This window comes from Dromiciops gliroides, chromosome 2 (assembly GCF_019393635.1).
Source record: "Dromiciops gliroides isolate mDroGli1 chromosome 2, mDroGli1.pri, whole genome shotgun sequence".
In the NCBI taxonomy this organism is placed as follows: domain Eukaryota; kingdom Metazoa; phylum Chordata; class Mammalia; order Microbiotheria; family Microbiotheriidae; genus Dromiciops; species Dromiciops gliroides.
In genome coordinates, this window is record NC_057862.1 from 84,287,881 (window position 1) to 84,300,572 (window position 12,692).

The window sequence follows — 12,692 nt, forward strand, 5'->3', positions numbered from 1 at the left end:
CTGAAGCAGGATTTGAACTCAGGTCCTCCTGAATCCAGGGTCGGTGCTTTATCCACTGTGCCACCTAGGTACCTCCAAGACTCTAAATTGAACAACAGCTGCCAGTCTGCATTGGTAGCAGATTTCTCACTTCTGTTGAGGGGATTTCTTCCTGGGGGCACCTATGCTGATGAAATCACAGATCCAGACCAAAGAAGGGTGGGGGTAAAGGAGTAGGAATACAGAGATGGAACACTATTATAACCTGGGCTAGTAGAGATAGTCTAGATGCTTCCAAGCATTCGCTGTGTCACCTTGGGTAAATCAGTTAACTTCTCTAGATTCCACTTTCCTCAAGTAAAATAAAGGCTTGGACAAGGTCATCAATCCCCCATGGCCCTCTCCAGATCTGGTGATCTAACACTTCTGCCACTGGCTTGCAGTTGGGCTGTTTCTCCTCTCTGACTTTAGATTCGAAAGTTTTTGGGGGTATTTTTGTTAGATTTCCTTTCTTATCATGTCTGCTCTTAAAGCAGCCTACTCTGCTCAGACAGTGTATGTGAATGTATCTTGTGTTCCAAGGCTTCGATTTTTAGTATTTTCATCATTAAATTCCTTATAGAAGTGCCCAAATCTCCTGTTTAGAAATAGTGGTTCCAAAGAAAAACCTGAAGAAAGTTATAAGTGACTGGAATTTTTTCAGCCTTCCCTTCTTTCCCCTCACATCATACTAAGCAGAACAAGTTTTCACAAGTCATAGGTTAGAAATATGCCTTATTCACTAACCTCCCTTCTATAGACTTATACGCTATATGACCTTCTTACAGCTAATAATTAATCTTCTCCCCTTCTCTTCCCTCCCCCATTTATTTTCTTCCAAGAGCGAACACTGAGCCAGGGCTTGAGGGGCTACCCCCCCCCAAAGATATGTTACAGAGGTACAGGCAGACTTGTCTAAATCAGTGTCATCTGATTTTTCACTGGATCTGGTATTTCCTGTTTAGATCAGTTTCAGGATTATTTATAGGAAGCTAAGCCCAGAGAAGCAAAGTAAAGAATCAATAAAAAGAAAGATAAAACATTTTCTCATCTTTCAACTGAGAACTAGACCATGGCATGTTAACTTATGGTCCATCCCAGGCTCAAGGAACTACAATGAACAGACAGACTAACTGGAACTTGGTAGAATTTCTCTTTATCCCTCTCCCTTATGGATTATTTCAGAATGCAGTATTCTTCCCCCCTTATTTAAAAAAACAAACCATAGACAATATGTGCTTATTATCTAGTACACGTTCATTTACAGGACCAAGATAAGATAACAGTGGCCAAGTCAGAGAGGCAGCTGATTTGGATTGAAATATAGCAGGTCTTTAATTTAGGAGCCAAGAGAGGGCCAGGACACAGGACACAGGGCACCTTCACCTGGGATTTAGGACTCACTAGAGGTTCAGAAAGGGCCAAAAGGCCAAAGGTAACATTTCTTGAACTGGTTCCAAGCACAGGATTTGATGTTCCAGGATGCTGACCAAAAGTTGCTGTGACCTAAGACCCAAGTTCCAGGACTGAACCATCATAAATCTATAGCCAGAACTGAAGAAATGGAAGCTCAGGCAATAGATGTCAGAGATAGGGTTTGAACTTTGTTAGTTACTCTGACTGCACAGCCAGCTTTCTTTCCCACCACTATACCACCAAGTGATTTTATTTCATTTTTTTGTGGGGTAGAGAGGAAGGGAGGTGAACCCATTAAATAGACAGTAATATTAGTAATCCTGTAAATAACAAATTAGATCATATTGGTTATTCCAGTGAACAGAGCAATTCCATTAGGATCGTGGGATTTAGAGCTGAAATAGGACCTTAGAGGTAACCTAGTCCAGTGCCTTATTTTATAGATAAAGAAACTGAGGCATAAATAGGTGAAATGACTTATCCCAGATAACCAGCCATTTTGCCCATGAGACTATTTATAATAATTATCATAATAGCTAGCATTTATAGAACTTTTTAAGATTTTCACAGTATTATACAAATATTAACTCAATCCTCAGAGATGCTATTTTTTTATCATCCTCATTTTACAAATGAGGAAAATGAGGTGGAGATTCAGTGACTTGTCCAGGGTCCCATGACTTGTAAGTAAATTATCTTGAGGTCAGATTTGAATTCAGGTTTTCCTGATTCTAGGTCCAGTGCTTTATGCACTGTATTATTATGATGGGCTGTCCTCATTTAAAAAACAAACATCACTTTATGTATGGCATCAACTTTCCTAATTTCCTCAAAGGCAGGAACTGTTTTTGCCCCCTTTTTGTATCCTCAGTGCTTATTTAGCACAATGTTTGGTGTATACTAGGCACTTTTTTTTTCTTTTCTGGAAAATGAGGGTTAAGTGACTTGCCCAGGGTCACACAGCTAGTAAGTGTCAAGTGTCTGAGCTAGATTTGAACTCAGGTCCTCCTGAATCTAGGGCCAGTGCTTTATCCACTGTGTCACCTAGCTGCTAGGCACTTTTAAAAATGCTTGATGGCTGACTGAATGTTGATTTTGTTTTACTTATTGCTTATTTACTAATGCTTCTGATACACAGTTAGTGCTTCTGATACTTTTCAAATGTTTGATACAACACTTTGTATCATGTGAAAGACATCAAAGTCCTATCTCATTGGTTTTGCATTTTTGCTAAGGAAGAAGTACAGAAACCAAGTTGATACAATTCCAGATTAGTATCAGAAAAATGTTTCCAAACTTGTTTTCCTTTGAAAAAAAAAAACCCATTAGTTAGCCAGCAGTATGTGATTGATTATTAAGTGCACATTTCTGCAGTCCCAAGTTTTCAAGTATTCACTGAGGCAGAGATGGGCTGCCAATTGATTGTTCCTCCAAATAGTGGGATAGGAATATACTCCTTCCTCATCCCTCCCCTTCAGAATCCTGCTTTCACATGAAAACTCAGCTTGGGTACCTGCTCCTCCATGATTCCCTTGTATTCTCAGCTGAAACTGTTGTCCCTTTTCGGATCTCAGATAATCCATCATATTCATACATACAGACGGAATGTACCAAAAGCTTTGGTACACCTTGTATTACATTTAGCTTTGTACATAAGAGCTCTCTACACCCTCGCCCACACCCATGCACATTGTACACTGTAAGCTGCCTGAGGGCAAGGGCTATCATTTTTCATCTTGGTATCAGTAACTGGCACAACAAAAGTCTGTTGAACTGACTAAGGGAAGGATATTTTTAAACCAAGGGGACACACACCCACATAAAAATTAAAAATACATTAGTCACTTTTCATAAAGTCTCCTTTAAAGACCTGTACTACCGAGAAGGTATGGGGTCTAATTGACAGGGAGCCCCTTAGTGGAGGATGGGTGACTGAGTTCATCATCCACTCAGTTGGCATGCCCGCCCAGGTGGGTGAATCTTTAAATTGGCACAAAGGCATTCTGGGAGGTAACACAACATGGTATGCTGGAGTCATGAGGAAACAAGATTCCATGGCATGGGACTTCTGGCTTGTGGGGGCCATGGCCCAAGCTAGGCCTGAAGAATGCTAACTAGACAAGTAGCTAGAAAGTTTGACTATCACCTGGGTGGGACCTAGGTAGATTTGTTTCATTTATACTTCCAGGTATTTTACCCAAGTGTGTTATTTCAAAACTTGTATAGTCTTATTTCCCTGGTAAGTAAACCCTAGACAATATACTCTTTTGATATGGAGAAGTGGTTGGGAATTAAGGGGGGCGGGGAGAAGGAAAGAATAGACTTCTACAAAGTAGGAAAGCGGATTCCTCACACAAAGTGATTTTTTAAAAAACAGGACAGCTCATGATAATAATATGATTCATAGAGTGCTGGATCTGGAATCAGGAAGACCTGAGTTAAAATCTGACCTCAAGATAATTTACTTACAAGTTATGTGACACTGGACCAGTCATTTAGCCTCTGCCTCAGTTTCCTCATCTATAAAATGGGGTTGATATAAAAAGAACATTTCCCTTTCAGGATTGAGATAATATTTGTATAACACTTTGCATATCTTAAAGCATTATATAAATGCTAGCTATAATAATTATGATGATGATGATGATGATGATGATGAATAGTTTCATGGGCAAAATGACTGGTTATCTGCAGTAACTGTAGACGTAGCATGCAAACAATTATGTGCATATGCAGAATATCTTGATACCCATTGTAAACTGGAGGTCATCTCAGAAGGAAGTCAAGCCTAGCATTGAGGGAGAAAGAAAGACCTTTTGTAGGATGGGGATTTGGGCTGAATCTTGAAGGAAGCTTGGATATTGAGTCTAGGAGGGAGAGAAAGCATTCCAAGTATTGGGGACAGCCAGGCAGAAGTGGGCTAGGAGAGGGAGATTTGTTTATGAGAAACAGCAAAGAAACATGGAGATCATAGAATACTTTAAAGTAATAAAAGTGAACAACTTTACAAATTATTCCACATTTAAAATTCTATGCTAAATTGACTAGGTTTCCCTGGTTTCTGAACAAAGATGGATTTACTCCATCTCATTAATGCAAAACAAAGCATTACATTGTTAATTTCTATAGGAAAGCATTTGATAAAGTCGAGGTGCCACAGTTGGAACTGAGATGGAGAGATGTGGACCTGGTAATAGCTAAATCCAGAACTGCTTAAATGACAGGTTGCAGAGAATCCTGATTAATGACTTTGTCACCATAGAGAAAGGTCTCTAGCACAATGCTTCAGAGGTCTGTCCTTGGCTCTTTTCTCTTCAACATTTTGATCAATGAGTTCAGATGAAGGCAGATATGACATGTTTTATCTTTCACTATAGTATATGTTGGGTAAATGCTTATTGAATGAATGAATGAATGAATGAATGAATGAATGAATGAATGAATGAATCTGTCAATGATCCAAAGTCAGAAGGAATAGATCACATTTTGGATGAAGGAGTTGGGATTCAGAAAGATCAAGAATAGGGTAGAACATGGGAACAAATTTAATAAGATGAAATTTAATAGAGATAAACATGTCTATACTTTGTGAATATGATATTTTTGCCCAAGTATAAGAGGGGTGATTTGTGAAGAGAGAGAGAGAACAGTTTGTATGGGGGAGAAAAGAAGTCCCTGGGGCATTTGTTGTTCTGAAGCTCTGTGAGTCTGTAGTATGATATGGCTGCTGACAAAAACTAATGTAGTCTTAGACTGGTAAATAGAAATTTTGTGTCTAGGTGTTGTCACTCTGTTCTGCCCTGGCCAAAGTGCTGGATTTACCCAGTGGGCATCAGATTTTAGGAAGGACATTGACAAGCTAGAGAGGCTGTAGAGGAAGTCAACCAAGAGAGTGAAGGTCCTGAAGACTGTGCCATCCAGTGATTGGTGGGGAAAACTGGAGACATTTAAGCAAAAGAGCTGAAAACTTCGAGGGTCCCTCGAGAAAGGGAGTAAACATCCTGTTTTGCCCCAGAGGGCAAATAAGACAATAAGTAGGAGCTTCTGAGAAGCAGATTTGGTTTTTTCAGTTTTAGGGTTGTCTTTTTTTTTTTTTTTGCGGGGTTATGGGTGCCCAGGGTCACACAGCTAGTAAGTGTCAAGTGTCTGAGGCCAAATTTGAACTCAGGTACTCCTGAATCCAGGGCCGGTGCTTTATCCACTGCACCACCTAGCTGCCCCCTAGATTTAGGTTTAATGTAAAAAAAAAAAACGAACTTCCCATAATTTGAACTATCCACAAATGGAACAGGCCACTTCTAGGAGGAAGAGTATAGTGAAGCCTCGGTGACTTCTTTTTGGGGACCCTCCTGCAGAGGGGTTTTTGTTTCCATAAGGACTAAAGTCCCTTTGAACTCAGATTCTGTGTTTTATTTTTAGAATGGTTTGGGAGAAAACAGTGAGGCCTCCTTTAGCATCGTGTGTGCACATTCACTCACATGCACTATGCCTTGTTATTTTAAATTTCTTTGCTTTGGCTATTTATTTTCTAGCCTGCTTTCAGGACATTCACCATTTTGTCTCTTGGCCTTGTTGACAGTGATTGTCTGGGTCTGGCCTTCACTATTATTTATTATCCCAGTTTAATTTTTAAGCAGGTTAACCTATGATACCAGGAAAGGCTGATGAAACTGCTGTCCATTCAGTTAGATCATGCAAAAGATGAGTTTCTAAAAGGGATAATTCTTTCCCACTTGAGTCTTCACACTCTGGCCTTTGTACCATTTTGTTCATCCTGCCTGGCATGGTTCCCCCACTCTCCATGAATATTCCCTATAAAGATGAGCTCTGTATATGTCTATTACTTGTTTGCACGTATGAGTCCTGTGTTTCTTTCTTAATATCTCATTTGATCTTCTCAAGAACCCTGGTAGGTTGTAGTGTCAGGTATTATTCTGATGAGAAATTAAGGCTTGATGAATTTAGGATTGCTCTAAGCAGTTTCAGCTAAGTATGTCCAAGGGGAAGAACAGTAGACTTGGAGTTTGGAGATCTGGGGACCTGAGTTTGGATCCTACCCCTACCACATACTAATTCTATAATTGCAGGCCATTCCCTCACCTTTGTGAACTTGCCTTTCCTTATATCTATCTGGTGGCTCAATTAGAAAATCTCTCAAGGACCCTTCAAGTTCTAACATTTTATCTATCTGAGGTAATAGCAAATTTTGACTGGGTAAAACAACACAGAAAGACTTCCTTCAGGGAATATTTTTTTAGATCTTTCTTTTTTGGGGGGGGTGGGGGGGTGGGAGGCCAGGGCAATGAGAGTTAAGTGACTTGCCCAGGATCACACAGCTAGTAAGTGTCAAGTGTCTGAGGCCAGATTTGAACTCGAGTCCTCCTGAATCCAGGGCTGGTGCTTTATCCACTGCACCACTTAGCTGCCCCAATCTTTCTTGACAAAGACCCTACAAGGTATCTCAAGGCCTTTCTTCTCACCACCAGTAGGGAAAAGCAGGTCCAATGTTTTGTGTTGGCTTTTTGCATGATCTTTCCAGAGGCCTTCTTCAAACAATTAGTTGTGTTTGCAAAGGCAATATTTTCACTGTCACAAAATTCATAAAACCTTTGCACTTGCTCAAGGGGTCTTTAGAGCTCAGGTAATTCAATACCCCCATTTTATGGGCTCATAAAGGTAATATAACTCAATTTGTGTAACACAGCTAGAAAAGAGTGAAACTGGATGATCCAGGTCATCTACCTCCTACCCCTCCTGTGCTCTTTCCACTTATCTCCCTGGTTTTGTACAAAGCTGTATTTATGTCTTGGTGGAGGATTTTTGGTAGGGCTCAGCAGTTTTTCCCCCTCAGCTTTTTGTCTGAAATAAGCGCTGCTTGACATTATGGAGGGTACTAAGCCTACATTTTGGAAAGTTAAAATATGATGAAATTGGGAGTCAGGAAGACCTGGGTTCAAATCCTGACCCAGATACTTAGTAGCTGTATAACTGCAGGAGTTACTTAACCTCTCTGTAACTCAGTTTCCTCATTGCTAAATGAGGACCTCTGAGGTCCTTTCTGTTTTGTTTTGTTTTGTTTTGTTTTTTGGGCGAGGCAGTTGGGGTTAAGTGACTTGCTCAGGGTCACACAGCTAGTAAATGTCAAATGTTTGAGGTCGGATTTGAACTCGGGTCTCTTGAATCCAAGGCCGGTGCTTTATCTACTGTGCCACCTAGCTGCCCCAGAGGTCCTTTCTAATAAATCCATGAGCTTGTGTTTATGGTGAGAGTAACAAGAGATAGATAGAACTCCCTTGTTAGAATATCACATGATAGTCTAAAATATGAATTTAATCATATTTGATCTGACTTTGGAGCCTGCCGTCAATACTTTCCTGTCTTTCTCCTTTACTTCTTTTCTGAACCTCAGATAATCAGGGCAAGAGAGAAATAGCTTTTGAGTTCAGCACCACTTAGTTTAATAGTCCGTAGGTGGCACAGTGGATAGAAGAGAACCTGAGTTCAAATGCAGCCTCAGACACTTAACACTTACTAGCTGTGTGACCCTGGGCAAGTCACTTAACCCCAATTGCCTCACCAAAAAACAAACAAACAAAACCAAAAAAAAAAAAATAGTTCCACCTTCAGTATGTAAGCCTAATATGCAAACTCCCAACATTTCAGTTTCCAGTTCTCACCTTGCTGCATCTGATTTCCCAGGAAAGGCAGTATGGTGTATTGGTAAAGAACCTAACACTGTGAGCAAATGCTTCACTCTCTCCAAGCTTTAATTTCTTCATCTACAAAATGGGAATAAAAACATATGTACTGAGGAAGCTACATGATGCAGTGGATAGAGCACTGGCCCTGGATTCAGGAGGACCTGAGTTCAACTCTGGCCTCAGACACTTGACATTTATTAGCCGTATGACCCTGGACAAGTCACTTAACCCTCATTGCCCCACAAAACGTGCATGCGTGCACTCACACACACAACCTATGTCTTAGGGTTATTATGAGAAAAGAAGCAGTGTGCTACAGTGGAAAGATTCCTGGATGTGGGCTCAAAGAACCTGTGTTCAAATCCTGACTATCACCTTGGGCAGTCACTTTAAACACCTCTGGGGCTCAATTTCTTCAAGTTTAAATGGAGGAGGTTAAAATGGATGGTTTCTAAGGTTGCTTCTAGCTCTAAATCGAAATACAGCTCTAAATGATCTTAAGCTCCATTCAAATATGAGTAGGAGTTGTTAGTAATAAAAACAGTAATTTTGCATTTGTTTCTGAGGCAGAGCAATAAATGTAGAGTTTTGTATTGCTGCCTGGTCACTGTTCTGACTTCCCCAGAAGTGCCCCACCCCCCTTTTGCCACAAGCTAATGAATAGTTTCTTAGAAATAAAATGAGCCTGTGTCTTATAGTGTATATATGCGATGTGCTTATCTGTGGATAAAAATTACAGAGACTCAGTCAGAGGTTCCCCTTCTCACAAAATGCAACCCTTCCACATGCAGCAGCATTCCTGGCTCAGCATGATCTGCCCTCTGCTTAGGACCCACTGATTCAGCTCAGGCCCAAGAGCAGACCCCTGCTGGCCTGGCACTGCCCACCTTGAGGACTCATTGTGGAGAAAGTGTTATGTAAACTGCAAAGTTTCAAGTGTGCCATTGTGATGATTATTATCTGCAGCGATAGTGAACATAGAAGAAGATAGTGAACACACTTCCCGAGGGACTATTCTGCATCATTCAGCTGCATCTGTTATTGGATCTTTTCCTATATTTAACTAAAAAAAAATCAGCCTTCTTTCAACTTCTACCTTTCTAGAGCCCCCTTTTCCTTTTCTCTAAGTGTCCTTGGAATTCCTTGTTAAACATGGGAGTTGGACTCCTTTAATCATGCTTAGCTCTATGCGTAGATCTAAGGGCCACACTTGAGTCACTCCCGTCTCCTTTTATGCCCTAACCGTTCCTTTCTTCTTGATTTCTTGTTCTCTTTCAGATTGCAGATCTACAGCTCCACAAGCTGGATGAATTGGACTGTTTGATACAAGGGCTGCTCTATGTTGATTCCATCGGCTTCAATGGCAAACCTGAATGTTACTATTTTGAAAAACCCACGGATCCTGAACAGTGTCAAAAAAAGCCTTACTGCCTTGATAATCCATACCCCATGTTGCTGGTTAACATGGGCTCAGGTGTTAGCATCCTAGCAGTATATTCCAAGGACAACTATAAAAGAGTTACAGGGACCAGGTAAATAGATCTTCCTCAAGGAGAACCCTCTTCTGCTGCAGGATAACAATCTTCCTTCCCTAGGTCTTTAAAGGAGTTGGAGGACCTGAATTCAAATCCTTACACTGCTACTTAATACAGATATGATCTTGGGCAAGTCATTTCCTATCTTTCTGGTCCTCAGTTTTCTCATCTGTAAAATGAGGGACTGGATTAGATGATCTCTTAAGATTCCTTCTAGCTCTAACTAATATGGTTCTATTTACAGTGTGATGATATGGCAATCAGTAATATTCAGGTTGGATTCCTGATACATTAATTTTTTACATAAGATTATTCTATTTAATCCAAGCAATGTTATCTATCAACTGTTTTCAGTGTACTGTGCTAGGAGCTGAGGGATATAGCAAGTTTAGATAAATCCTGTCTTCATAGAGTTTACAGTGGAAACTTACTGTGGAAACAAAACATCCCATACAGATTCTTTTAATAGGATTATAATTAATTATGATATATAATAGGATTATAAGATAACTCCATTAGCTAAAAGCCAAATTACTATGGGAACACTGAGGGAGAGGGTCGTTAATGATGATATTGGGGGTGGCTTCCCAGAGAGGTGGCATTTGAATTGGACCTTAAAGATTGGTGCAAATTAAGTATGTGTGTTTTGATTAGGGGGTGGGGTGGCTAGAGAAGCTATTTTAGGACTAGCGGGTATCAGGACTTGCCAAAATGATTAGGGCAAAAGAGCTCAGGTCATGTTCTGTGGATAGTAGGGTCTATCTAGAATGTCCTGAGACGCTGCATCAATGCTTACTGATGACGTCGATCTCCACACCATAACTCCTTAGTATTATTGGGAGGAGCAACGAAGACTCAGATGAACTTTGCAGTTTAATGAGAAATTTGTGAGCATATCAAGTTGTTTCAGAGCTTGGTTTTCTGTTAAAGGTTCCATGACTGAGAAAAGAGTTTTCTCTGAGGGATCACTAATAGAGTTATAGGAGATGGTTCCCCAAGTTAAAGGTGAATCGCAGATTCAAGTTAAGAAACTTGAAATGTCTTTCCTGTCCTTCCCTCTGTTCTCTTCTGTCCCTACCCATCCCTCCTCTAGTCATACCTGTCTAAAACCAGCCAATCTTCTGACTCTTCAGGTCCTATTGATTTTTCTAAAACAAAGCTGTGGGTCACGACCCCATATGGGGTTGAGTAAACTGAGTGTGGAGGTCATGAAAAATTTGGCCACAGTAAAAGGTTATGTGTACGTATTTTACATATCTATATACCCAGGGTCTTGTAAAAATGTTTTGGGCGAAAAGGGGTTGCGAGTGGAAAAATTTTAAGAAGCCCTGTTCTAAAAGACAATGAGAAAGATGCTTGTATTTGCCACAATTTATGCTACGTTATACTCTTCTCTATTTTGATGGTGTGTTTTTTAAAAAAGTTTTTCTTCGAGTAGACAGTATTTTTAGGTTCTCATTTCCCTTGAAAATTTGTTAATTTTGCATTTTCTTAAATGGGATTTTAAAAAACATTTGGGGACCAACAAATTTTCTGGCAAAATGTATCTAAATTTAGTATGGAAGTCAATTAAAAAACAGGATTCACTTAGAGAAATTATTTTACAAGCAAACTTTGTCAGAATGCATCTCGTCTTGGGGCAGCTAGGTGGCGCAGTGGATAGAGCACCGGCCCTGGATTCAGGAGTACCTGAGTTCAAATCCGGCCTCAGACACTTAATACTTACTAGCTGTGTGACCCTGGGCAAGTCACTTAACCCCAATTGCCTCACTAAAAAAAAACTAAAAAAAAAAAAAAAAAAAAGAATGCATCTCGTCTTAAGTGAGAAGCTCACCTTTTTTGAGGAAATCTTTTTAAGAGAAAAAACCTTTTTTGAGGAAAATTTAGAATCCTGGAGAGTGGTAATGTTGTTCAACCAGAATTTGTCAAGAACCTACTATGTGGTCAGGCACTGTGGGAGGTAAGGGAAATTCAAAGGAAAAAACTATGAAATTAACTCATGCCCATGAGGAGCTTGCATTTTGATTGATAGAAGTTTTATATATATATATATATATATATATATATATATATATATGAGTAAATATAAAAGAGACACCAAGTAAATGCAAAATAATTTGGGGATGTGGTGTGTCAGGGGAGTGGAAAAGAGGATGGCTTTACTATGGAGATCAGAAGATGTCTATGTGAAGACAGCTCTTGAATTGGGGTTTTGAATGGAGCTAGGAATTCCAAGAGGTGGAATGAGCATGAAAAATCAAGGCAAGAGATGGAGAATTCCTTCTCTTTTCCTTTTGAGTTTAAGTTTCTTGAGTTCCTCTAAAAGATTTCCTTTTAAAACACTACCTACCATCACAAAATTTTGGTAACCAACATTGTAGGCCCTGGGGATGGGCATGTGTCTGTCTTTCTGAAGTACAGCCTAAGTTCAGAGGAGTCTACCACCCGAAAGTTGAACAGCAGTTGATGAATATTTTTAGTCTGAGAGTACCTCACAAAAAACCATCAGCTAAGGCCTAGAGGGCTTGCCATCTGCTGTGGGAATTTTCAGTGATATGTTTTAGCTCTGACTATTTCTGAGAAAGTTTCTAATCACACCCTGTGTGCCCAGACAATCAGATCTTGAGAGAAAGTGTTATTATTTGTGTATAATGCCCTCCACCTACTCTATCTGTAATAGGCAAGGAACCTTTTGTTCCTATTGTGTTCATAACATTGTTTTTCCTCATACATTGTTCTGTATCTCCCATTTCCTCACTTTGTGAATATACGACTGATCCCCCTGCTCCCCCTTCAACTTAGATTTCTCTGAAATCACTTACATTTTCAGCTATACAAATATATGATCTAATAATGACTGGCTTTCCTTATAAGGCAGCCAATTTGCCAAGACTATGCTATAAATGCCATTATTATATTTGTTGTCACTTTATAGCTTTGGGTTTACCAATAGATGTCTATGATGGTATTTCTCCACTGCTGTGCTGACAGTTTAGGTAGCTGCCACTAGGTAAAGGTGATG

At 39.9% G+C, this 12,692-nt stretch overlaps 1 protein-coding gene across 3 annotated transcripts in view; it reads left to right on the plus strand.

Moving 5' to 3' along the window:
- PANK1 (pantothenate kinase 1) overlaps window positions 1-12,692 on the plus strand; it is a 75,930-nt gene that overhangs the window by 47,179 nt on the left and 16,059 nt on the right. For all 3 annotated transcript variants that reach the window (XM_043982666.1, XM_043982667.1, XM_043982668.1), the window contains exon 3: window positions 9,414-9,667. In XM_043982666.1, the coding sequence (XP_043838601.1) occupies window positions 9,414-9,667 (254 nt within the window). The remainder of the gene's footprint in view (window positions 1-9,413; window positions 9,668-12,692) is intronic.